This window comes from Scleropages formosus, chromosome 5, assembly GCF_900964775.1.
Source record: "Scleropages formosus chromosome 5, fSclFor1.1, whole genome shotgun sequence".
Classification (NCBI taxonomy): domain Eukaryota; kingdom Metazoa; phylum Chordata; class Actinopteri; order Osteoglossiformes; family Osteoglossidae; genus Scleropages; species Scleropages formosus.
In genome coordinates this window covers 30,885,735-30,913,394 of record NC_041810.1, presented here as the reverse complement: position 1 = coordinate 30,913,394, position 27,660 = coordinate 30,885,735, and the positions used below count along the sequence as shown (strand labels likewise).

Here is a 27,660-nt window from a genome sequence, read left to right as displayed (position 1 = left end):
CAATGAGAGCAGGAAGATGGAGCGTGAGGAATTGGGGAAACAATGCAATGAAAAGGCGTGTGCTCATTGGGCTTTGCAGGAAGGTCGCTGTACTGGGTTTACACCATGCTGGGTATCACAATCAGTCAGCAGTGGAAGCCTATGAAGGACATTACTGAGGGTACAGAGGGGGCATCTAGATGGCTGTGGATCAGAAGGGGTGAGCTGTAGGTTCAAGGTGACACTACATGGAAGCAACCTTGGTTGGGTTGCATGAGTGAGGGTATCTGATGCTGTAACATGTAAAACACGCAGTGACTACAGATGACATCACTGAGTCCAGGTGCATTGTACAATGTAGGATTTGAAAAGAAAGTAAGTACTTCCTGTAGTCAGTTATGGAGGGGTGAACTAAACATGGTAGTCTGTTAGCTTACAACTTTTTTCAAATCTGCAAATCAATTCTGAAAGTTTCACCTGCAGTTCAATACTACATGGGTGGCCTGTTCTTCAAAACTGAAACATTTAAAGTACATGTGGATTTGACAGCCAAGATTTGTTTAGATGCCTGGGAACATGGCGGCAGAACTCACCGCCGAAATGTACTGGCTGTTGAATCGTGGCTTCTCGTCCATCGGCGACGTCACAGTGGAGTAACACGAGGACTCGCAGGGGGAGCCAGGCTCTTCTGACAGGGCCTCGGGGAGGTGTCCGGAGGCACAGCCGCTGTCGGAGCCGCTGGAGCCACTTGCAGACATGCAGTGGGAGGAAGACTCTGAACTCTCAGTGGCTGCGAGGAGAAAAACGAGATGTTAGCACGCCAAGCAAGTGTCTGTCTACGTACAAACCTGCTCGTACGTACATCAGTGCCAGATCCTGCAAGAGCAGACTGTTAGCGTACTCACTCATCGATGGCTGGCTGCTGGTCTCATGCTCCAGTTCATCCTCCTCCACGACAAATGGTCGCCCTCCAGGCAGTAGGGTTTGGCTGCTATACATGTGCAGATTGAGGGGCCCCAACAAAGACGAAGAGGACGGCCCACCCACCGCTGGGGGCCCGCTACCTAATGTATTGACCTGTCCTCGCTTGAAGGGGTTAGAGTGGTCGAACAGGGAGACTGCGATTGAAGCCCGCGTCCTGGCTCCTTGGGACAGAATCAGATGTGACACAAATGATGCATTATTTTCCTTGTCACCTGTGTAATGATAGTTTCTTCACTAATATTTTTTAATGTCACTCTTATGCGGAACAGAGATTGCGCATGATGTCAAATGTGAGTCATTAGTGCAGCCCTGGTTGTACCTCTGCCCTTCATGATGTAATCGATGGCCCTGTCATTGATAGCGGCGTCACTAGGTTTTATGTCCAGGAAAGGTTTGTTTCCCATTCCCATCGAGACCATCTCCTGCATGCGAATTTCTTCAAAACAAATGTTGTGTTATTATGAACAACAGGAACAGCAAAAGGACCCACAGGAACAACAAGTCAACTCCGCACCGGCTACAGCTGGTCCAAAGAACCAAGAAAGTGATGAAAATTTCAGAGAGTCCCGAGAGGGGTGTGTAACATGGGTTGTTGAATCTCCACTATGGATAAAAAGTTATCTGGCTTTCTGCATCACCTTTGTTTCTAGTGGCCTGCTGCCAAAGGATCCTGGCAATGTCAGACGTCCAAGCCTGCTTGATCTCTGCTGTGCCTGCCTGCAGGACATGTGCGTGGTTCTTCGAAGTCCTCCTCCTGAACCATATTTCGAACCGCAGGCCGCTGTCACCTGACGTCTCGGTCATTCCCACGTCTGCAGTCTAGGAAAATGTTGACATGAATTTAAAATGTGTTTTTATAATATTTTGTTAGAGACACCTGCTTCTTTAAGACATGGGGTCCTATGTGCTGGTACCCAGAGGTGGGAAAAGCATTTATTGTCCTTATGACCTTGTGTAGGAGTGTGGGAAGTGTATATTCTTCAATTGAATGCATTCATAAATTAGGAAAAAAAAATTCTTTTAAAAAAAATACACACACACATTTCCGGAACCGCGGGTCCCATACGGGGTCACGGGAAACCGGAGCCTAACCTGGCAACTCAGGGCGTAAGGCTGGAGGGGGATGAGACACACCCAGGACGGGACGCCAGTCCATTGCAAGGCACCCCAAGCGGGACTCAAACCCCAGACCCACCAGAGAGTAGGACCGTGGTCCAACCCACCGCACCACTGCGCCACCGCACCCCCGCTTTAAAAAAAACTATATACATATGCCATGGACTGAGTATGACAGCCCATTTGGGGAAATTGTCTATACAGTGCCACTGCTGCTTGGAAGGTGTTCATGTACCTTAAAGGAGTGCTTGTAGACATAGATGTCCAGACCTCCCTCGATTCGTTTGGGCTTGCTGAAAAGAACCAGATCCTCAAACAAAAAAATATGTCTCTGGCACTTCTTCCTGCCATACCAAACAGTGAATTCATCCTGTCTCACTAGCTGACCCTGCTCCTTCAGATTGACCTAGGGGGGAAGAGGACACAAGCCATTAATGTTCATAATGCTGCTTCCTATCACAGTTCGAAACCGCCCTTTATATTATTGCTTTTCCACTCTCTTGAAGGAACTCTACATTAACTGTTTAATGCTTCCATACTATTAAAAGGTCAGTAAAAAGTACGTGATTTCTAAACAGCGTGAAAGTAGCACAAATATGTATAAAATATAATAAAAATAAATATATAATAATAATAAGATATTATTATATTTTCTTATTTATTTATTATATACAATAAATAAGAAAATATTCTACTGTATTTCATCTTTACACAGCATGCAACCAAATTTTCATTTCTGTATCACTTCACAAAACTTCTTTTTCTCGATTAACATGATGTCAGACTACTTTCAATTTAAATCAACTCAGATATTTCATGCTAGCTTTCTTCAGAGCATAATCTTTCTTCAGCTTCTGGTGTTCCAAACAGTCTTGATGATTAATGCACGATGAGATAATCTTCCAACCCACACACTCACATCGCAGTCCCGAATGGCATCCATGGCTAGAAGGTCGTTGCCATGACGCAACTGGAACTTGACCATCTCAGCAGCGGCCCGCAGGTAGGTCAGCTCCTGCTCCTGTGTCTCGTTCACTTCCTTGATGAGGTCTTTGAGCAGCAGGGCATACTTGCTCATGCGCTGGATAGGTTTCAGTAGGTAGGAGGCCAAGTCCATCTTGTCCTCCAGCTCCAGCTGCTTGTTCTGTGTGTGGGGGGGGGGGCAGAATTTAATGCCCTGGCTATTCACCCAGCTGTACTAAGATGAATAGCTTGCAGGATATTTCACTAACAGACACATAGAGGTACACATCAGCTGAAGAATTAGGCTGGAAAACTATGAAATAAATGACTTCCTGCAAATACATCTGATCATTATTCACACACACTATGTTTGCAACCGCTCCTTCCAAGCGGGGTCCCAACAGGCCAGAGCCTGGTCTGGTGGCACAGGGCTGGAGGGAAAACACCCTGGATGGGATGCCAGTCCGCCACTAGGTACGTCAAGGAGGGCTCGAACCCAAGACCCACCACAGAGAGGGCCCCAGCCAGACCCACTGCGCCACAGAACCCCCCCCAACTTTGTGGTTGAGACCATGTGAGAAGATGTCACTCACCCTAAAGAAGGTGTTTCCATGGCTAGCCAGCAAGGCATCAGACTTGGGCTTGTTCTTGCTGTACAAGGCATACAGCCCAAACTGGTCTTGCTGCAATTGAACGGAAACATTCATTTCAAGCAACCAGTGTAAGAATATGCAATATTTTAAGCAGGTTATATAAATATCTAAACTAATTGCTCATATTAAAATGGAGAGCTGAGAAGCTTAATTTAGAGCAATAGTAATGAAGTATACATAGCAGCAGTCAAACATTCCTGAACTGGCCTATTTGAGCACTTAATTTAGTTTTCCTTCATTACCAATCAAAGACCTTTATATCTCTAAATGCTATAAAACCTAGCGAAGATAAAATATTAATTGATCACAAAATCTTATCCATTTTATTCTCTTCCATGCCTTATCATAAAATTGATCAGCATGACATGTAAAGTTTTTAATGAACTTTTAAAATTCTGTTATAATAATAACATGTCTCTTGCTTATACAGTTGCAAGAAAAAAGTTTATGAACCATTTGGAATTAATGTGTTTTTAGATTAAGTACATTGTGTTTGTCTCTGGGGGGCGCGGTGGGGTGGACCAGGTCCTGCTCTCCAGTGGGTCTGCGGTTCAAGTCCCGCTTGGGGTGCCTTACAGCGGACTGGCATCCGGTCCTGGGTGTGTCCCCTCCCCCTCTGGCCTTACGCCCTGTGTTACCGGGTAGGCTCCGGTTCCCCGCGACCTCGTCTGGGACAAGCGGTTCTGAAAATGTGTGTGTGTGTGTGTGTGTGTGTTTGTCTCTTAAAGTGACTTATTTCACACTCAGACCACATTTTCTGAGTAATTAATGTTGAATTCCAGGTACTGTAATTCCAAAGGATTCCAAAACTTTCTTGCAACTGCACACATAACTTTAGGTACACTGCCACCTTGTCTTATAAACAAAATAGTGACTGGAAGTGTACTGGAAAATTGATTTGTTTATAAATGTAAAGTCATTTTTATGAGAAAGTCAAAAATCAATGAAACCTTAATCATACTGACATCCCATATTTAACTTAGAGTTACATTAAAACTAATTTATCGTAACTGAAAAACCTTTCTCTCTAAAAGATCAGCTGTTGACTGATTTATCCCATAAACATGTGTGATGTTCATCGACTTAATTACTGATTCAACATAAATTAAGGCAGCCGGATATTCCTGTTTGGATTTGCTTTATTGCCAGCTATCGGTCGGCCAAATGAAAACAGACTGTTGCCTCTAGTATAGGCAGAAATTTTATAAAATAGCTTTGTGAAGAAAATGCATTTAAAAATAAATAGAATGGAAAATGTTTGAATATTGGAAACTGCATAACTCAACCATTTGTATCACAAGGAGCCAGTGCATGTAATGTAAGCAACATGGCAAAAGCTGTTATTAAATCACCGTTTTAACCCTGTCATTGCCTACATGGAAGCCCAGAGCGGGCTATTTTGGGATGGTGGGCTGCTCTTACATGTCGCAGGAAGCAGTGGCTAACACGCAATGGGTGGTTGCAGCAGCTCTCTAGCTCCTTCAGGAAGTATTGGCTATGGAAGTCCACCAGCTTCTCCAAGTTACCAAAGATGACGCTGCGCTTGCCCCTCAGGTCCTGTGGTAGGTCGAGCCGCTCCATCTCGGGGAAGTACTGCTCCATGACATAGTGCAGCGAACGGACGTACTCGCGTTCCGTTGTCACCATCTCGTCCACAATGTGCCGTAACTTACTGCAAAGTCATAGATCTGATTAGCAGGTGCTCTCATCAAAGAATGTTTCACACCCATCTCTAGTTAGGGCCATGGACCTAGTCCACCAACCACACATGTCACATCAGGGTCAATGACGTTGCCACTGCAGACAATTTTTTCTTGTTTTTTTTTTCTTGAAATCTCTGTGACAGACATCCATATCAAGCTTGCATATTCATTTCTTACATAGTCTTTAGATGTTTAGATGTTAGATATCTGGTCTTGTATCTCCCTTAAAATACTGTACAGAAGTGAGCCAAAATAGTGCTAGTGCTAAAGTTAAATTTACAGTGATTCATTTAGCAGACGCTTTTGTCCAAAGCGACGTAGATCTCAGAGAACAGTACAAAGACAACATTGCATCAACAGGGGAGATTTGGATGCAAATACGTGATTCTTAAGTACAGTTAATTTGTCACATTCCACCATATCAACCAGTATACATGAGGCGAGTAGCTGCGTGAAGATTTATCCATTATTGTACAATTCTAAACACAGAATTATTAAACCATAACATTTCCAAATTCTTTTCAAAGTGGGTCCTCGAAAAAATTTCTTTATATTTTTCAAAAATGCCTCTGTTTTGTGACATTTAAAAGAAAAGGATCTCTGAAAAACTGAAGTCTTTTGCTGACATGGATATGGGGCCCAGGAATTGTGTAGAAGCTTTTCCAACATCTGTCAGGCCTAAAATGTACTGAAATTCTACAGTAAAATTTCTGTTAACCGTACACATTTTCCTTAGCTATGTGACAGATGTAAAGGAAGAGTGGAGAACTGGGTTGAAGTGGTTTTTCAACAATGGGTTGGGCCAAACCTTAAGACACTTGTCGTGGTTTTGCACATTCTCACCTTCCCAGCTGAGAGTTTGGACTGAAGAGTATGAAATTTCTGTTAGCTTTGGCGGAGAGCAGGAAGTGAATTATTAGCAGTGTTTTGAAGAGATTTGGATTTTTCTGGTAAGCTATTGGTGAAGACACTACAGTAGCTATCGCTAAGCTATCAAGCAGCAAGCCTCTTGGTACCCACCTCCCCTTTGCCCTTGGCTCCGCAATGGTGGTGCTGTTCCTCACAGTTTCTGCACCAGTCCAACCGCGAGGTGACAGAAAGGGGCTGTACGTGCACTCCACCACTTCTGTGCTGCTCACCTCGAGACCCTTGATGAAGACACCTGTATTGCCCCGTCGGGAGGGCTCACTCAGTGTGCGTGGGCATGCACCGTGGCACAGTGGTTCCATGTTACATGGCGCATCAAAACTTTGTGTTTTTCTTAGCATCCGCTGCCTGTGCTCTCTGGAGGCCAGGCTAGTGCTGAAGGCACAAGACTCTGCATGGTGCTGGGGGGACTCTTCTGAGGAGACACTTCGTATGAGCCGTTGGGTGCAAGGAGGAGTGCGGACTATGCAGTATTCTTGGCCTAACGCGTAGGCAGTTGGGGTTCTGGTGTGGCTGCGCACTGCCTCCGGGCTGCAAGGTGAGGCACCTGAATGTGTACCCCATCTCTCCCTAGTCCAGCCCATTGTGCTCCCCTGTCTGCAAGAGGACAAGCTTCCGCTGCGCTCCTGGGGCGGCCGTTGGGCAGAACTTTCAGAGTGCCGGCGAGGTGCGGTCTCCTCACTCTCCCACCTGCCACTGTCCATAGGAAGTGAGTGCCGGGTCCGCAGTGCCACTTCCAGTTTCTTCTCAAACATTTCCTTGGTCTCCTGGCACTTGGACCAGGCAAATTTCCACTGCTTCAGCCCTTGGTGGCTTTTCAGCTCAGATGCTAGCTCTTTCATTTCTTGGAATTTCACATCAGGGATGTTGGGATGCTGCTGCCAGTAGTCCTCTAGGCACCTTATGACTGTGCCACACTTGCCTGGCTTACTGCAGTCCTCCATACTGATGCCTGCGAGGTGCCGCATGCCCTCTAGTGCCCACTCGTAAGCCTAGGAGAAGATACAAAATGCCATCAAATCATCCTTAGAGCCAAATAAAGGAAACATTGAGCTCTGGTGCCTCGGAGCGCTTGAAAACGACACTGTGTGGCACAACCCGCTGGCGGCCAAGAAAACGATCCTGGGTTACAATAGGACTGCTTTTTACGCACATTAGAGAGCACAAGGCCAGCTTTATGGGGATGCCTCTGCTGGAACCCAGACTGAAAGGCAGTTCTCTTTTCCACTGCGGCATGAGGGTGGTTGTCTGGGACCCGAGCTCCTGTGAAGGGGAAAGCTCAGAGCAGGAAGCTGGGTTCACGAGTCAGGGTGAGAATGCCCTCTCAGAGGATCTCTGTTCTCTTGTAAACAAGTGCATAATTTATGGAGGTGTTGCAAGGTTTTCACACACAAATCATCAGAGTTGAGGTAATGGCTTATTGCCGGAAGACAGCTGTATAACAGAGTCCAATGGTTCCCCAGATCTTTGTCTTCCTGGCCATTATGGGTATGCTAATTAGAGGGACCACAGACAATAGCGCTTGCCTCTACTGTAAATATCGGCAAACAGCAGCCCTAAGGAGCCGGACAGTTCACTGCACTGCATGTAATGGAAAAAAGTCATTTAATATTTGCACCTCTGAGCAGGGTTGCACATGGCCAAATCAGACACTTTCTGATACCTGCAACAATAAACCAGCCATGAAATTTACCTTTTCAGACATGTATCTCAAATGGAAAGAAAAAAAAAATAACCTGCTTTGGCTTTGTTACTGGACTTTCAAACATGACATCATCCTAGAGATTTTCAGCAGCTCAGACCCTTTGAAGGTTGAATGGGCCATGTGGAGGGTCCAGAGTGTGCTAGCCTTTATTTCAGAGGGTCCCCCCTTCTCAGCGTCACAAAGGGAAAACTCAGACAGAGTCGGACCTCTTTATTAGCTTCAGCAGGAATGCATCCGACATTTACCTTCCTGTTACGGTCTGCTTCCAAGTGGTACCCAACTATTTGTGGTAAAACTACTGTCTCTTGTTACACTTCTAAGCATCTACAAGTTTTCAGCAACAGATAGATGGGTTTTGGAGGCCGTGGCATGCTTTAGTAAAGCCAGTTCCCTGCTTTTATAGCGGCTAATGATGGCTTCAGAAATAGTGAGGGTGATGTACTACTGCTTATGGGGCTCACAGTCTCACAATCCTTATTGCTTGAGCAGGAAATGCTTTGAGGGTTAATTCCTTCTAGGTTGGTACTTTTTTCCAGGTGCAATGGACTTAACAATTGCATTGCAAATTACAAAGGCTCCCCGTTGCTGACACATCAGATGGATGAGGAATCAAAGCTTAACAATGAAGAATATTCTAGTTTCTTTAAATGAAAGAAACCCCTTGGCTGGACTTTACATGGGTGTAGGAGAAAAGCAAAGGCGAGGGTCTGAAGGGGTTTTAAATGACAGGCGATTTCAAGTCAGAGATGAAAAAACTGGGTCCGGGAAGGAAGCCTACTGTGCCTCATTTTCAAATCTCATCAGAAGGAGAACTTTCTGAACTTCCTATCCATATTACTGGAGAACAGCCTTGTTTCACAGCCCTCTCGGAAATGTGCTCCAAGGGCAGAGGTCACCTTCCCTGTGACCTTAGGACACACTGTGCTCCCACTACAACTGCACTCTACACTCCTTCTCATGACTGCATCTTGGGTGGTCCAGTGGGTAGTGTGGGTATCTCACAGCACCTGGGCTACGCAGTTGGACAAAGGTTCAACCCCTGCTTAGTGTGTTAGTTTGCATGTTTTCCCATGTTTGCATGTGTATTCTTCCACAGTCTAAAGATGCGTGTTTCCTGTGAGCTGGTGTTTCTAAATTGAGCATTGGAGAAAAGCATCTGCTGAATCAATGAATGATCCATCTGAATGAATTAAATATCTTCCAGTTTAGAGAGAGAGTGCAAAGGACACAATCTGAAGCATCTCCGCAGGTTCCAAATACTCCATCTAAACCACATCCCGGTGCGGTCTTTTGCCGTAAGGTTTAAAAGGGTCCATACCGATGCTACTGCAGAGAGAAAAACAAATGAAGTGTTGGATGGTATGGAGTCATTCTGCAGCTGATTACTGCTTGTCAGGGAAGTGAATAGCAAACGGACACACTTTATTTTCAGGTTTCTCTAATGCCTCCCTAATGGTGCCCAAAGACACTTTCTGGGGCCCACATGGCCCTATGCTTTCAGTACTGTTATCCAGCACTGTGCTCATTCTTTCACCAGGACACCCACAGATGAAAGGGAAAGGGAAAGTTGTCGTCTTGTGGTTTCGGTAGCCACGGAGATGAAAAGATACACTCTGCTGTGAGGTCTCTTTTCCTTTCGCTTCCCTTCTTTCCATTATCCTTACATGCAAGGTGGACCTCTGTTTAAGCACAGCGTCCCATATGTCAGCAAGGTTTAAAAATCACGAAGAGCCCAAAATTTATACTATATGTAGATTATCCTGCCTTCAATCCAGCTTTGCTCATCTCTGTCCAGCCACACATGCACACACACAAACACACACAGATACACAATGAAACACAAGTCACCTTAATCTTCAGCAACAGGAGAGCAGCTGCACATCTCTCCATTAGGAAGAAAACACACTCCCCTGGGTAAATGCATGAGAAAATACTAACAGCCATGTCGACGATCTCTGTTTCAACCCACAGTTCAGCCTTTATATGGTGAAAATGTTGCATCAGCTATTACACTCGCGCACAAACACACACACACACACACACACACACACACACACACACACACACACACGCAAATTTAGCCTGCTTACAGTCAGCAATCTGCTCCTTCCAATCAGCAATCTGCAAACCACCAGTGCCTTTCAACAAGGCTCCTTCCAACCTGCAGCTCTTCAGTTTACTGAACACCAGGGGCTGCTTACCATCCTCCAAAGAAACATATAAGACATGTAATACACACTGATATAACAGCATATCAGAGGGGGCTTAGAGCTGCCCTCTTTTCCAAGACCAACACATCTATATACTGGAAATATTTAGATCAAATATAGGAACAACTAAAACATTAAAATAAAAAATTAAGAAGCTAAAAAGTTCTGACACATTGTAAACTAGGCCTGCTGTCACTGGGGGGGTGTCATACCTGGCTGTACCCAGATGTAACCTCTTGTTCATGGGAAGAAGCTGCCGACATCCTGTGCACACCGAGAACCAGTCCACACCACCTCGGTCAATTCACCAGACAAATGGTGGTCTCTGTACCAGATGGGAAAGAGCCCCCCAGTGACGGGGGGGGGGGAGTTGGGGGCTTTGGGGGATGGGTATCTGTCCCCAACGCTACAAAGCCACTGGAGTGTGGACACGGAGCTTGGAGGGAGATAAAACTTGGCACTGGATTACAATCAGGACCCGGTTAAGCAACAATGACCACACTGGACCTGGTGCATGATCAGAATCGGTTCTGTCAGGGATTTAAAAAAAAAAGAGTCCGCTGTCCACTGTCACTTTGCAAAACATTCAAATAGGGGATGATTGTAATGAAACAAAAAGCCTGTGAACTGAAATGGTGTGTTTTGTTGTCTTACTACCTCCTTGATGTGCAGTTTTGGTCTCTGCTGTTTTTGCATCATTGCATTTTTTGACTGTTAAGGTTAGTATTCATATGCAAATCCTCCCAATGTTCAGTTTGGGAATGAAAGAGGTGGCTACTCCTCTGGGAGCAGCAGCGAGGAGGCAAACTCTGGATTGATGTCCTCATTGATTGCTGTTACCGCAACAAGTTCTTCTGTTTCTCCTGAGCTACATCACACACTACTGAGCTACACACACCAGTGATGTGTGTGATGCTGCACCTCTAAAAAAAAGCGTAGACAATAATTTAAATACTGAAATATTATTCTGCACCAGTTGAGCAGTTTAACTGTTTTTAACTTACTTTAAGAAACACTAGCAAAGCAGGACTCTGGTCTTTAGGAACCAGGTTAAACAGAAAGTCAAACTCAAATTTGTTTATTCTCAGAAACTGGGAACCGAGCATGCAATTTTTTTTTTTTTGTAATCAAAATTAAAAGGTGAAGAATTGCAGTGGAAAAAACAACCAAACAATAAATAAATAAATAAATAAATAAATAAATAAATGTTTGGGCAAGTATAACCCAACTATTGCCAGCAAAAAGCCCTTGTGTGCATGTGTACAGAACCAGTCAAAAGATTCAGTACACCTGGGCAACCTGGACAGTCCCTGCATAGGACAAACAAGACAGAATGGACAGAGAAAACCCACAAGTGTCCTACATCTCTGTGAAAACATGGCAGCTCCTGTTGAAATGTGCTAACTGAATGCCTCTTACAAAAAAAAAAATGCAATTTCCAGCAAGTGCACTCAAACCTTTACATTGGTACTGTATTTACTTTTTCATGGAATGGTTTCTAGAACAAATTAGCAATGCTGCCAGAGCTGTATATTTTCGGCCAGCAGGACTTCCCTTTGCAGACAAATCAAATGAATAGGAATCATGGTCCTCTAAGGTCAGTAGGGGCAGATGCAATGAAGAATGGCGACGTGGGCCTGATCATAGGACTTGTTACAGAGCCTGTTGCAGCTCCCTCATTGTGGAAGAAAGGATTAGTCTAGCATTTCCACACAATACCAAACTCCCCTTGTACACATCTGCCATTTTCTCAACATTGATTTTTTTTCCCAGTTTCATGCCACTGATAACAGATCCTTCCAACTAAAACTGAGTGACACATCCGCTCCTGTGTAGTAAATCTGAGTTGCGAGATACACCAAAGCCCAACAACTGCTCTGAATTACAGGCACAGTTAATAAAGAGTATTGGGATGATCTCACTAACACAAAACATGCCTTTTTTGTATCACATTCTGAGGTGTTTCTGGCATTTGCAGCCATAATAATAAAGGAGCTGATAGCCTCAGACTCAGGATGTATACTGCGCATTATAGCTGATGTGTGAACAGATCCTTTTACCTTCTGACATCTATTGGAAATGTATGTGTCACTCATTCATCGTTGTGGCTACTGAAGCCACGAGAAGACAAAGCAGGCATACAAGACCAACAGATTCAAATTTGAAACCAGTCATTGTTACTGGATGGCAGTGAAGTCACATCACACTAACAAAGCTAGCAGACATCCTGTAAACCTCCGCATGAAACAGAAAGGCTTTGACCTCACTGTCTTTGAACTTGAAAAACATTATCGTCGAGTTAGACAGCACAGCAAACTTAAAATTTTACTGATATAAAAACACATAATTATTTCTGTACAGAGTACGCAGAAAATATAGTAGCGGAGCAAAAAAAGTCAAACAGTTGTGACAACCAAAAAACATATAGGCCAGTTCTGGTGATCATCCAAACTAATGGATGATCATTAGTGTCCCCTTGTATTTAATGTGTCAAGAACAACATTTTTTTCTAGTTCCCTGAGAAGCACTAAGAGCAGTGTTTCCTTATTAAAGGCTTCCATACTCTTGAGCCGATATATCAATAGTCACATGTCTCACCTTGTCAAAAAACTCGTAGAGTTGAACGGTTTTGTTGATCTTGTCCTTGGTGTCCTCCACTCTCTGGGAAAAGTCGTGGAGGTGCACCCAGAAAGAACGGACCTTCACTTCGTAAACCTGCAGCTCAGCCGAGGACATGTCCTCCCAGCGCTCCAGCCTCTTCAGAAGGGCTTCTCCACTCTTGCAGTGCTCCTGTGGAGCAGATGAAAACCGGAAGGTGCTCATCAGGTATCCATGTCAAAACTATATATCACCCACCACTTTCCCTCTTTGGCCAAAACATTGAAAACATGCTCAACTTCAGCACTCCAAACATATGGCAATATTTCCCTGCTGTCTAAGTGTGCCACTGTGTCATGTTTAATTCTAACTACCAAAATTCATCATTAGAAAGTGTTTGGCTAAAGAAGGGAGCTGAAATGCAAACTCACATATGCAGCAGAGTAGAAGTCCCTGAAGAGGGCTTGTTTCTTATGCAGCTGCTCCAGGGAGTCTCCAAGCTCACTGAGCGTCTTCAGGCGACTCTCTCCGACCTCCTCGATCCAGTCCCTCACCTCAACACGCACAACAATGCACAAATTTCATGAATATTTACATAGGAAATGTTTACACTCCTGCCAACATTCTAAAGTCTCCTCCAGGGACAAGTTCCAGCAACATGGACCTCAAACAAGAGTAGGTCCTAACCATGAGCAACAATACACAACATAAGTAGCCTTCATGAAACTTTGACAGTGTTTTTCTCTGATCTTACTAGACCAAGGTCCTCAGTGCAGGAAATCTCACCTCCTGGAAGTCCTCCTCCAGACTTTTGAACTCCATGATAAACTCTAGTTCCTGTGTTCGCCTGTTGGAGAGCTTCACCAGCCCATGCACTAGGTCGTCCACCTGCTCATACAGCTGGCTGACTGCTTCAATGGCATCACTACAACACAGCGACAACACCAGGCAGCCAGGTCAGCTCAGTTTTAGTGACATCCTCCAGATCACGGCATCCAAGGCAAGCAACTGAGCCATTACTCTGCTGGTTGAACACTAAAATAATTATCCGGACTTGATTCAATCTGCTTAGCTTTTTGACAATATCTCCTCACTGAACGTTTCCAGTATTGGTTGGCAATTTCACAGCGACAGCTTCCTCAGTAGTATGCGTTGCAATAACAGACCATTTGAATGGGTTGCTATGAGAGGCTGGTACTCCGCAACACCGCAGGGGGTAGGCAGAGCACAGAGGATGGCTGGAGAGACAGCTAGCTGTGGTGGGAGGGCTGCAGGATGGCCAAACAGGCAGGATCCTTGTCCTCAACTTTGCTGCACAGCCACACCATGGACAACCTCCCTGAACACACACGTCTACTGTGCCAGTGTGTATTGGGCCCTCTTCACATTTGTTGTGTGCTTTGTATAAATAAATATGTTTCTATACCCACAGGTTAGTAAAATGATATCTGAAAATGTATTTTTCAGTCTGCAGCTGCCTGGATGTTTATTGCTGCAGACACGAGTGTGAGTGTGTGAGTGTGAGCCCGTGTTCCCATATGTTTTCATCAGGATGGTCTCCTTTGTGTTTATACTCAACTGATCTGCACAAAGAAATGTGTCCCCAATGACAGTGGACAGTATCAGGGTTCTTGTCTAGCAAAGATGACATCATCATTGTAGGACTTCAGAAATTCAGTCACACAGCACTGCACAGTGTCCCTTGAGTGAAATAGCCCTTCGACCTTTATCACTAGTGGGTAGTCTGCTGAGCTGGACAAAATGTTACTCATTAAAAATACAACTCACAACCAACATCTAGTGACATGTAAATAAATCACTGACTGTTTACCAGATTTATACAAGACTGCAAGAGCCTCTGACATAAAGAGGATCCCCCCACCCACTGACGTTCAACAAAAACACAACCGCCGAGACCTGTCAATGACCTGATTCCAAAACTGGTTACTGGAAAATACAGTAGGGGTAAACTCCATTGACGAACAGTGACAAGCAACTAGATGAAAGTGATGAAACCTTATGCTACACTGATAGTTCCATATAACTATAAAGCTGTTTACTCTGATATTTCTCAGCCTGAAGGATCTACTCCAATCTATTTGCTCTATCCATGATCTGTCTGACCGCAGACCTCCACACTCCATGATGGAGCATGAGCCCTGCCATAAGCTTTACTTACACCAGTTTCACAAGCTTTGTCCAAGACCCAACTCTCATTTCGCTACCACAGTACTGTACAGCTGCAACCCAACTCTTGCAGTGGTGATTCTCATATCACTTATGCATCTCCTTCACCTTGAAAAGCTACTCCCTACCAAGCTGGAAAGAGCAACCTACCTCATCCCTGTGGAGAACCAGGATCAGATTTGGAGCTGTTGAACTTCATCCCAACTGTACCGCACTACGTTCTGTTCAATTGTACACTGAAGATCACATTTCAAAACAGCCAACAGGAGCACGCCATCTGCAAACAGTTGCGATGAAACCCTAATCTCCCCAACCTGGATACTGTCCAAACTGTCCAAACCATGTGCCTTCATATCCTGTTCGTGTAGATGAGACACACCCTCGGCAGAATCCAACACCTACACTGAACAAATTTGACTGAACACAAAAAATGCAGATGCAGCTCTCGCTCTGCAGATACAGGGAACAAATGGCATGCAGAAGAGGCCCTGGCAACCTACATTGCTACAGCACCTCCCACAAAATGTGTCGGTGCACATGATCAAAGGCTGTCTCCTGGTCAACAAAGTTCATCTAAACTCGGTTTGCAAATTCCCATGACCCCTCCAGTGTCCTTTCCAGGGTAAAGAGTTGCTCAACTGTTCCACGGCCAGAATGAAGTCTATGTTGTTCCTTGTAAATCAAAGGCTCAGCAGTAGGCATAGGCATAGGCATATTCTCTAGCACTCTGACAAAACCTTTCCAAGGAAGGCTTAGAAGTGTTATCAATTGATTGTGGGAACAATCACCATCCCTATCTGCTAGTCCTGAGCTTCCACCCAATGTTGAAGAAACACCTTTGATAAGAAGGACCAACAAAAACAAGCATTACTGGAGCCCTACCCTTGCTGAAAACAGATCCGCATGAAGAAATTGCAGTCCCCTTGTGAGAATACCCACTGGGCACTAGAAAAAGAGAGACCACGGGAGTATCCCTGGGAAGGGCATCAAGGGTAGGGGATCAACAATGGGCCATTGCACTGGTGACAGGTAGTTCAGGGGAACCTTGGAAGCCTCAGTGTTACTCAGGAGCAGAGTTCTCTGGGAGACACAGATACTACAGTTCCAGAGAAATGAAGGCACAGTCTAGTTCACAAAGGCAGACTACCAGCAGGGCTCGAAGAGGAGAGAAAACAGATGGTCCAAAGCAGAAGTGCCACAGGAGGAGAAACAGTGGTTAATTTGAAGAGCTGAAAATGAAGAAGAGAAAGCCGCTGGGAAGAAGTCTGACACAACAGCATGAGCGGGACACAAAATGCTGAGTGCAGCAGGAACATTGATTTGTAGGAGTTCCTCCCATCTTTAATGTGGATAAGTGGTATGGATAATATTTTTTCTAAAGGGATCCCGAGCATGATGGATAAAGCCAACACATCAGAGCTTCTAAACTGGTTAGTGGATGTAAGTTTTAATCTAACTCAGGACTCCATCCTTGGTTACCTGGACTTAACCCGAATTGCTCTAGTAAAACACTTAGTTGTTAATAAATTTGTAAATGATTGTATGTTCCAAGGCCTTCACTCTAGCCAGTGATGAATTATGCCCATGGTGCACACTGCTGCATTTCCATTTTATTATTATTATTATTTTTATTTTTATAGAGCGCTCTTCTCACGTAGTGACACAGAGTGCTTTAACACAGGCATACAGCAAGAAAAATTGATACAAACAAAGAAGACAGTCAACTAATGGCTACCATAATGAAGAACTTATTATAGAGCTACAAGTATACCTACTGGCCACCAGGGAAAGGAACAAAAACTCCCAGCTGAAGGTTGAGGGAGAAAAAAAACCTTTGGGGGTCCACGGGCCAGTGGTTGCCCACCCCTCCTGGGCATTCTAGAAAGTAACAATTTGTAAACCAGTGTTTAACAAGTAAGTAAGTATTCATTATTCAGTATTCAGTATCCATTTTCCGCTTTGACATTCCACCAGGACTCTTCTACAGGAATATAAGCTTTTAAAAAGGAGTACTGCCCACTGTGAGATGGTGCAGTGTGTTTGACCGGGTCCTGCTCTCCGGTGGGTCTGGGGTTCAAGTCCTGCTTGGGGTGCCTTGCGACGAACTGGCGTCCTGTCTTGGGTGTGTTCCCTCCCCCTACTGCCCTCTGTTGCTGGGTTAGGCTTTGGTTCCCCCTGACCCCGCATGGGACAAGCAGTTTCAGACAATTTGTGTGTGTACTGTCCACTGTACAGAGTCACATTGACTTCTTTACAACACAACCAACTAATCTTCACTCATGGTAAGGTTGAAAGGCCAAGGGGATGACATGAGAATACCTGTGGTCCTCTGTAAGGCTGCTGACACTTTCTTTCTGGAGGTTAGACAAAGCCGCACCCCCTTCCAGTTGCAATTGTGCAAGTCGTTCATCTTCCAAGACACTGTGCATCAACTTCTCCGTCTTACACAGCAGCAGCTGGGCCTCCTGAGAGAGACAGATAAAATCCTATACGTTCACAAGCATTCCTCCCGAATAAGAATGAGCTGCTTCGTTTCCCTGGGAATGGAGAAGTTTTTCAAGTGTGGTAACAACTGGAAAAATACAGGGGCGGACAGTCGACATAACTCCAAAGCAACAGGTAATCTTCAAAAAGCTTATCTTTATCATTTTTATATATACTGTATAGGGGGTGCGGTGGCGCAGTGGGTTGGACCACAGTCCTCCTCTGTGGTGGGTCTGGGGTTCGAGTCCCGCTTGGGGTGCCTTGCGACGGCCTGGCGTCCCGTCCTCGGTGTGTCCCCTACCCCTACCCCTCCGGCCTTACGTCCTGTGTTGCCGGGTAGGCTCCGGTTCCCCGTGACCCCATATGGGACAAGCGGTTCAGAAAATGTGTGTGTGTGTATATATACTGTATATTTATTAAGGACTCCAGAACAATTGATTTGACTTGTATGACATATGAAAAGGGCTTCAATTACACAGATGTACCACTGGGGAAGAGCTACTGGTAATTCTGGGGTTTGTTTACTAATGAAAGCCATTCATTCCAGTTAGTATTTCTTTTATAGTTTTTAACAATAATGTGCAGGTTACTCTGTAATCTCAGAAAAAAAATTTATTAGTAAAATTATATATGTCTGGATACCATTACAATTACTGAACAGGAGCTCCACACATGGATGAGGTACAAAAGCTACCTGAGCGCTTCCAGGCAAGACCAATCCCTCCATAATGGCGATGGTGTTCCTGAGGAGGGTGATGGCGCCCTGGCAGCTGCTCTTCAGTTTCTCCACTTTCTACCAGACAGGAGAAGGGGGCGAAAGGCCATGACAGCGCCAAAGTGTTCTTCCAAAAACTTAATTTGGATCTTTCAGTGCATGTTTACTAACGCATCATCTCCGATAACAAAACGGTATGAAAGATTATGACAACTCTGCTAAGATAACTCTACTAAGTCAGCCATCGTTCAGGTATCCAAACATAGGCTATGCAGTATTTTATTTCTCTCAGTATTTCTATAAACAGTACAAACCACAAAGATATTGAGATACTCATAACATGATACTGCTGTTCTCTAATGAAGGTAGTTGTATTATCCTACAGACCCTATGCAGTGCCTAACCCTAAGCCTTCTCATACATGTACTAATGTCTTGATGTTGACCAGTACAGACCAGTTCTTAAGATGTTTATGTGTTCGTCCTCTGAGGTTCTCAGAGTAAACTTCACTTGTAATCTATCTCTAATTATCGTTCCAATGAAGATCCCGTGCTACACTGGCACTGGATGTGCTAATTCTAACATTTTCATTCCATAACTGTATAATCTGGCTAGGACTGGCGAGTGGACAGTTGACCTTGGCCTCCCAGAAGTTTTTTCAATGATTCATTGCTTTCTGGTTTCCCTCCACACTTTCTTAATTAAATATACGCGTTTGTTTTCAGTTATTCTATTTGTTTCATACTTTTTTGCTTTCTGCAGTATTCTTTTGTCAGCATTCTAAGGCAACTCACTCAAAATTGTAAAAGAAATCAGGATAAGAGAAGACTCTATTCTCACCATACGGAAGCCAATCCAGGTTTTGTGGCAGAAAGGAAAGGTCCCACCAAAGGCGGCCGGCAGTTGGGTGCTGTCCACATGTTTGTGAAGGGCTTTGATTGAGGTAAGAAGCTCAAACTGTGATACAGAATAAAGGGGTGGAAAAGATGCTGTTGATGCCAACAGCTTACTTCTAACAGTAAGTTCCCCATCACTGTAGTCACACTAAGGGATTCTTTTGCTAAGTATAGTGATGCTTAGTAATGCAAGACACGCAATAAAAGTGTGATAATGAATAACAGCACTTTTTACTTAAGACCAAGCATCACAGCAAGCTTTTTTAGCTGGCATGGGTTCCTGCCCATTGAGATAACCAAAGCTGAGCATCCAGCCCTGAAATAGACCCTGATCTGCTCAACTCAGCCTCAGTTGGAGAATTCATGTCATTCATGAGTATTTATTTAGATGCAAACTGTCTATTCATGCCCGTACTTGATCACAGACATGGGCAGGCAGTTCACATGACTGATTAAATGTAAGAGTTTGTGTGTATTTCTCTTTATGACAAACAGTATAATTTGTAATATGTTGTCAAATAATAAGCAGCCCAAAAATGAGTTGCACGTCTTTTGTACAAATTAAATTAGCTGCCTTAATGGATTAAAAACAAGCAGTTATTAATGTCAGATTAAGATGATAGAGTTCTGATGAAGCAATATGTTTGTTTGCACAGCTCCTTATTTGAGCCTACTTATCAGAGCTCTTTTCTTTCCTGGATATTTGTTGTTCCTCTGAAACAGTGGAGACTCCCATGAAGAAAGAAATAAAGTGTGGGCTGAAGAGGTGTAGAGTTAATAGGGTCGGGTGCTAATAAGGATGCACAGCAAATTACCTGCACGCCCGAGGGCTTCTCAGCGGAGAAAGTGAGGTCTCTGTTGGTCAGCAGCAGAACGGTGTGAATGGAGCCAGGCGCTGCATCCTGCCGCAGATAAAGAGGATTAACAGGTGAGATACTGTATTCAGCTACAGATTATGAGAAATATATGTCTTGCAAAGGGTTCCGTAGAAATAGATATCCAGACCCGCCCAAAAAAACTAAAAATACAAAAAAAAAGCCTGCTCACTTCAGTACTAAAGCAGTACGTACAATAAAAACATAAAAAAGATCAAATATAAAAGGATTTGATGGGTGCTTCAGAAGTTTTTCTGTCTTTAATTTGAGAGATGGTCAGCATACGCAGCCCTATAGCCCGAGCCAGAGGTTTGGCTCAGTCTCTAAACTGCACTGGTGGTGCGATGAAAACAAAGCGACAATGAGTCTGGCATTTTGGAGCTTGGGCTGGGCCCATTCATCGCAAACACTGACCATGAACAGCTGAGACATCTATTCATTCCACTGATCCAGAATATTCATTATATGGAATCAATCTGTAAGTGTATTCAGTGCCTTTTTTCACTTAATCTTGTTTATTCCAGAGAGCTTTTGTCTAAGTCATACATTGACAGGTCATATGAATGTTATGTTCTTCCCTTATAAGAGACCGAAAATGTCAGTTTCTGCAGTAATGCTGTTTCCTTTCTTTTTTATGTATTGCACATACTTTTTGGTTAAGTGTCATTAATATTCACTGTTATGTTAAGCAATGCCCAAAATTAACTTAACATGTGCACTTCATATCCAAGTGCTATATTCAGTGTTGTTAAGACTTCTCAAACCCAGGGCTCTGGGGATCACACAAACCTCCTGTGAGCTTTTCCTTATATTCCTCTGTATAATACACACATGCACTTACAAGGCAACCCAAGCGGGACTCGAACCCCAGACCCACCGGAAAGCAGACCTTGGCCAAACCCACTGTGCCTCTGCACCGCCTCATACTATAAAATAAAACTATAAATAATAAATAAATAAAAATATTAAAATATATTCAAAAATATAAAGAAAAAATTATAAAGAAAATTTTCAGTATTGAAAATTTATCATGACAATGAAGCCACTTTGACTTTGAACCCAACTCTACATCTCTTCACTGTCCGGCTCCAAAGAACAGAAATTGACTAGAAAAAAAAAAAAAAATCCAGCAATACAAATAATTTTAATTTCATGTTTATAGTTAGGGGTGCGGTGGCGCAGTGGGTTGGCCCACAGTCCTGCTTTCCGGTGGGTCTGGGGTTTGAGTCCCGCTTGGGGTGCCTTGCGATGGACTGGCGTCCCGTCCTGGGTGTGTCCCCTCCCCCTCCGGCCTTACGCCCTGTGTTGCCGGGTAGGCTCCGTGACCCCATATGGGACAAGCGGTTCTGAAAATGTGTGTGATTATAGTTTAGCCTTACAGTAATACTGGCAGCAAGGGATCTACTGGTTCAGGAGACTTCAGTCCCAGAATAATTACTTAAAGTAGGCACCAACAAGTATCCCAAAGCAAGGTTGCTTTCCCTGCACGTGTAAAGATATGTCTAACTATAACCCAGTTGTATTTTTGGCAACCCCACATTTGTGGATGAGGCAGGCAGGAGCCAAGCGCAGAGTGACAGGAGCACCTGGGGGGGCTCGCAGACAGGAAACAAACACCACTTTGTCTAATTAAAGGAAAGTAGCGAGTGAGTGAGAAGCTTGGGCACTGGGTCAGGGGTTTCAGTCTCGGGTCGCAGGGTTCTGGGAGCCACTGCGCTCTGAGTTGTGAAACACAGCTGAGGACAGGAGGATGTGGATAGAACTGTTGGTTTTGTGAAAGATTTCTGTTTTGTTTCCTGAAACCTTGACTTTATATTTCAAGTCTTATACGTAAATAGTAAAGGCATAATGCATATGTCTTATTTACTAGGTTCCTGGCTACTTTACCATTTTGGTCCCTCCACTTTCCTTCAGACATGCTGGAGCTGAGTGGCCATTGCGGTTAAGTATGTGTTTGGCCCACAGGATTGCAAACAACCCATCCATATATCCAGTATAATTACTTCTTGTCCAGTGTAGAGTCACAATGGTCTAGAGCCTATCCCAGAGGCACAGGGAGGAGTAGAAGGGACAGGGTACATCCTGGATGGGATGCAAGGCCAGTCACAGCACAACAGCACTCATACATTCACAAGCTGCTGTCATTTTATAGGCACCGGTCCAGCTGAAACACGTGTATTTGGACTGTGGGAGGAAACCAGAGCACTAGCAGGAAGCCAATGCAAACATGCAAACTCTATAGACTGAGACGGGTGCGAAGTTAAATCTGAATCCACAGAGCAGGAGCTGTGAGGCACCAGTGCTACTCTTTTTGCCACCAAAACCCAATAGCATGCGTCACAAGTCCACCTGTTGCTGTCCTGAACCTGGTCATTTCCTGGGTCAGGCATGTCACGTCACTGGGTGTCACATTGGACATTACTGTTTTGCAAAACTTTACAGATATTACTTATCTTTATTAAAGGGCAGAACCTTAAAACTGTGAGCTATACAACCTTGCATGTAAACCTGGTGGCTCAGCAAATACACACACACACACACACTCACACACACACACACACACACACACACACATACACTGTCAGAAAATGCTTGCCCCATACAGGCTCGCATGGAGCCGAAGCCTAACCCAGCAACACAGGGGGGGCTAAAGGGGGAGAGGACACACCCAGGATGGGACGCCAGTCCATCGCAAGGCACCTCAAGCGGGACTCAAACCCCAGACCCACCGGAGAGCAGGACCCGGTCCAACCCACTGTGCCACTACGCCCCCCTTCAGCAAATATTATTAGTATATTAATATACATTAGTATATTAATTCTCATCTCAGCAAGGATATAGCTGGTGCCTGGGTGTTTTCTCTTCAAGAGACCCACCTGCAGGATGTCCAGTGCTGTGAAGAGTACAGGGACAGGGGGACGGCGGCGTGCATCCACCAGCACAGTCAGTCCCAAGGAACGCACCTCCTTCCTGTTGGGAAACAGCGACACACTTTTGAATTCCAGCATGCACAGCGGCCGCCAGGGAACAGACACCAACGGAACGAGAAGTGTGTTACCTAAGGATGGTGTGGAAATAAACCAGGATCCGCACCAGCTCACTACTTCTGCAATTTGGATTCAACCAAATGGTGTTTCGAGTCGTCACAGTTACAAGTGCGTGGCCACATCTGTCCCTCGCGCCTTCAAACAAAAACAGGACAGCATCTCAGATTACAACTAATCAGCAGGGTGACACAAATAATTATGGTTATTATGGGCAATCGACATGATCTATGGCAACAATTATTCAGCTGCTTAGTAAAAACATTTATCCAAGTAATCTGAAATGTTACCACTCATTAAAATGGTTTCATTTATGCTGAATGAAGACAGCTGTTTAAATATCTTGCTCAAGTCTATTCATCATGCTGTCAGGCTGATACTGACAACCTCTTTTGCCAGAGCTGTACTGAGCTCTCAGTACTACTTTTAATTTATTTGCACAATATATTGTTCTGTACACTTTAATACCGCTCTAACTGATATTTATATCTGTGTTATTCATGTCTCCTCTTTGTTGTATGTATGCTGCTTTATGCCCCAACTCATTCCCTATCATAATATAAATATATTTCTATATGCATCATAGACATTAAACACACACACACACTTAGGCTGAAACCGCTTATCCCAAGTGGGGTCGCAGCGAGCCAGAGCCTAACCCGGCAACACAGAGCGCAAGGGACACACCCAGGATGGGACGCCAGTCCATCACAAGGCACCCCAAGCAGGACTCAAACCCCAGAGCCGCCAGAGAGCAGGACCCGGCCAAGCCCGCTGCGCCACAGTATAAATATATATATATACATGCCAATTACTCTCTCTATTGCTGTTAGAACTGAACCCTTAGTCTCTAATAAGTGTTTGAGTGAATTTCTCTACATTATTCAGAGAATATGGGGAGAAAGCTGAAGTCACCAGTCAGGCACAGCGCTCCAGAGGCCAACATTTCAGCATCGATGCTATGAACATCGGAGAGAAACCGGTGGGTCTTCCAGGATGCTGATGGGCAAGTATCTGAATGCATTGCTACAATGGTATCCTCCTTGGGACCAATCTTCCTGGCTGTCTGAACCATTGACAGTGGCATGTCGATCATCACTGGGTTCTGCTCGTCCCACTTCTGCAGGTCTAGGAAAAGAAGACACTTACAAGATTGACTTTACACAGAGAATCATTTGTTTGTTTTGCTTTTATTATTATTATTATTATTATTATTATTATTATTATCCCAGGAGTGAAGACAATTTAACAGTTTTTTTCTTTATACAAACAGATGAAATTGGTGGGAAAAAAGTGGCAAAGTTACAAAGGATTGTAAATGCAAGAAAGAAGAAAAAACAAAGACATTTAGCACAAGTAATAAGAGGTCTACCCTACAGGTCTGTGGATGTGACAGTAACTAGTAATGCCAGGCGGGTGGACCTGGTTCTATTCCACATTTGTGTTGTCCACCCCATGCTCCACTGTTAAGCAAACTCTGCTCTGTAACACTAGGGGACATTGTTTCACTCTTTGCCACTATATCCTCAGCTGGTTACTTCTTCAACAATTCCTGGCTGATCTGATCCTGAGCTCCATCCACAGGCCAGAACTTGCACCTTTCCTGCTATGCCTTTTTCTTGACCTTGTACTCAGTGTTGATGACTTGTCAAATGAACTGCTCTGGGGGGATGTGATTGAGCATGGAGGTGACATCCAGCACACAGTCATTAAAAAATAGTTGTTTAGCTGACATTCTCCACAAAGCAACTTACAACACAAAGCTACTTGATTTGCCCATTTTTACAGGTGAGTGATTTTACTTGACCAATTTAGGGAATGTACCCATCCTTCACCACAAGAATGAGGACTAGTTCTAAGATCCCTTCTGGTGACTCAACCAGAACTTGAGAGCTACCTGCTATTAGGAGTAGGTGCTGTGTTTGAATTAGGGCTTCCTCTACATCTTTGACCAACCTGGAGATCTGCTGCCTTCTTGACAACTTCAGAGCTGCTATGACTACTCTTCACCACATCTTTCTTCAGAAAGATTGAAAACATATTTCTCCATATATCTAGAAATAATGTTCTCCTGAGATGTACCTTCTGAATCACTTGCTGTCACACACCACACACACACACATTGACTGGAACCGCTTGTCCTGAGAGGGGTCACGGCAAACCGGAGCCTAACCCGGCAACACAGGGAGTAAGGCTAGAGGGGGACACACACCCAGGACAGGACACCAGTCCGTCACAAGGCACCCCAGAAGAACTTAAACCCCAGACCCGCTGGAGAGCAGGACCTGGCCAAAACCGCTGCGCTACCGCGCCCCCTCATATCATTTGCTCTCTCAACCCCTAAAAGGAGCAACTTACCCTCCATTCCAGGTGCTGAAGCAGTTAAGGTTACAAGGCAAGGTGAAGGCTTGAAAGCTACACCGCTGAGGTTTTCCTCTCTGAAGCTTGGAAAATCCATAGTCCAAGAGCAAGTGTTGATGTTATAAAATTGTTCTGCTGATTTGGGTGGATTACATCTGCTGGTCTTCATGTTGGTTTCACTTTTGCGGGTTAAACTAATGGACTGAGTCACTGATCTCTTCAGGGAGAGACAACAAGGTGGTACAATCTCAGCCAGTTCTACATAGTCCCCCTCTGGGTCGGAATCATCTGCTACATTGTTTTCAGTTTTTTTATGTGAATATTCTGATACCATTTGGTCTGAATTCTCCAGCGCTCTTTTGTCTGGGCCATCCAGAACATCACAAAGCCCTTCATGGGCATCAACATCCTGAGCTCTCTGGCTGTGGGATGGGAGCTGCTTGATCCCCTGGCTTTGAATGTTCTCATTTGTCTGGACCACCTTGGCACTGGCCATGATGCTTCCAAAGGCTTAGTCACCTGTCACACCTGAACGAGCAGCCTTGCCACCAAAAACTGGAAGCTTGTAGGCAAGCTCTGGATGGACAGTGCCCTTCCAGGGTATACAAACACTTCAATGCCCTTATGCAGAAGGTGATCCTACAGTTCCCTTGATGTTTCATCCTTGTTGGTCAGTTCCACCCAAGCCATGGTGAAGACTGAGGTGTAGCTCACTTCAGGTACTTTCAGCTCCTCCACATATCACCTATCACCAGTCAGGATTTTAAGCACAATTTGTAGGGCACCCTGCAAGCGTTCTGACACCTGCAGGTAGAAGTCTCCAGGATGCAGCTCACACCACTCCAGGGAAGAGAGTTGAATTACAACCTTCTCGCAAACACAGACCGGATAACCGTCAGGGCAGAAGAGGAGGCCTCTGAATGGAGACTGCAGGAGAGTGTGACAGGAGGTAAGTAGGGATGAATTTTTTACATGACAGGACGATACTAAACACATTTCTGAGCATACATAGCTATGAATAACTGATTTAGGAGCTTAAAAGACATCAAGTTTTTGTTTTGCTAGAATATTATTACTGTTCTGCCTTAATAGAAGCTAAAGGGGTTTAGTCAATAAATGAGATACTCCTTCAAAGAGTTTATTAACTGGGTGACACTTCCTCCATAGACAAAATATACACACACACACACACACACACACACACACACACACACACAGAAACCGCTTGTCCCACGCGGGGTCGCAGTAAACCAGCACCTAACCCGACAACACAGGCCGCAAGGGGAGGGAACACACCCAGGACGGGACGCCAGTCCGTCACAAGGCACCCCAAGCAGGACTTGAACCCCAGACCCACCAGAGGGCAAGACCTGGTCAAACCAGCTGCACCACCACGCCCCCTTAGACAAAAGAGACTCTACTCATAAATACTGTAGTGTATATAATTCCGTAGGGGGGTGCGGTGGTGCAGTGGGTTGGACCGCAGTCCTGCTCTCCGGTGAGTCTGGGGTTCGAGTCCCGCTTGGGGTGCCTTGCGGCGGACTGGTGTCCCGTCCTGGATGTGTCCCCTTCCCCCTCCGGCCTTACGCCCTGTGTTGCCGGGTAGGCTTCAGACGAGCGGTTCTGAAAATGTGAGTGTGTGTATATAATTCTATATATATTGTATATACAACAGTCCAGTGTTCTATATGAATCTTTCACAGTCTCTGGATCACACTGACAATTTTAGGCAATCACAAGCATTAATTAAATACACAACAATAAATATAACTAAAACTATAGGTTCACTGCTAACTTTAAGAAACTATGAACATGTAAATATTAATACAATTTAACTCAATTTCAATGACACAAAACAGCTTTTAGAACATGAATGTGCTTATGCAATTACAAAGAAAGCCTTAATGTTGCAACCAAATGAAGATCATTCAGCATCCAATATTAATTATTAACATTATTCAGTGTCTAACAGCATAGGTGCTGCATGCTGTGCAAAATGAAAGACAAAGGCAGTGATTCTGTGAACTTCCTTAAGGCCTGTTTAACCAATGTTTTAAAATTTCAGACTTTATAGCAAATCACTGCAAGAGTGAATTTAGAACCACCTTTATTCCGGCTGTCACAACAACTGCTGAGCAAATCCTCCCTGGGTCAGATGTCCAACAGAAATAGACCCTAGAAATAGACCCCAGGATAATGGAGGACAGCCGTGGCATCAGGATTCAAACTAGAGCAGTGTCACCAAGGACAGGCTTTTTAG

The 27,660-nt window shown here is 44.5% G+C and overlaps 1 protein-coding gene across 1 annotated transcript; it reads right to left on the bottom strand.

Moving 5' to 3' along the window:
• Positions 1-25,896, bottom strand: plekhg4 (pleckstrin homology domain containing, family G (with RhoGef domain) member 4). Its single transcript, XM_018742194.2, has 20 exons — positions 25,785-25,896; positions 23,955-24,167; positions 23,054-23,177; positions 22,872-22,965; positions 19,936-20,022; positions 19,065-19,181; positions 18,204-18,302; positions 17,345-17,490; positions 13,625-13,763; positions 13,270-13,392; positions 12,839-13,030; positions 6,419-7,317; positions 5,118-5,367; positions 3,636-3,725; positions 2,999-3,223; positions 2,315-2,485; positions 1,602-1,782; positions 1,283-1,399; positions 885-1,124; positions 1-769 (listed from the first exon to the last, which is right to left on the bottom strand). Exons 1-20 carry the CDS (start codon positions 25,894-25,896, stop codon positions 540-542), a joined length of 3,849 nt encoding a protein of 1,282 aa, XP_018597710.2. The 3' UTR covers positions 1-539.
• Between the last annotated feature and the right edge of the window lie 1,764 nt (positions 25,897-27,660).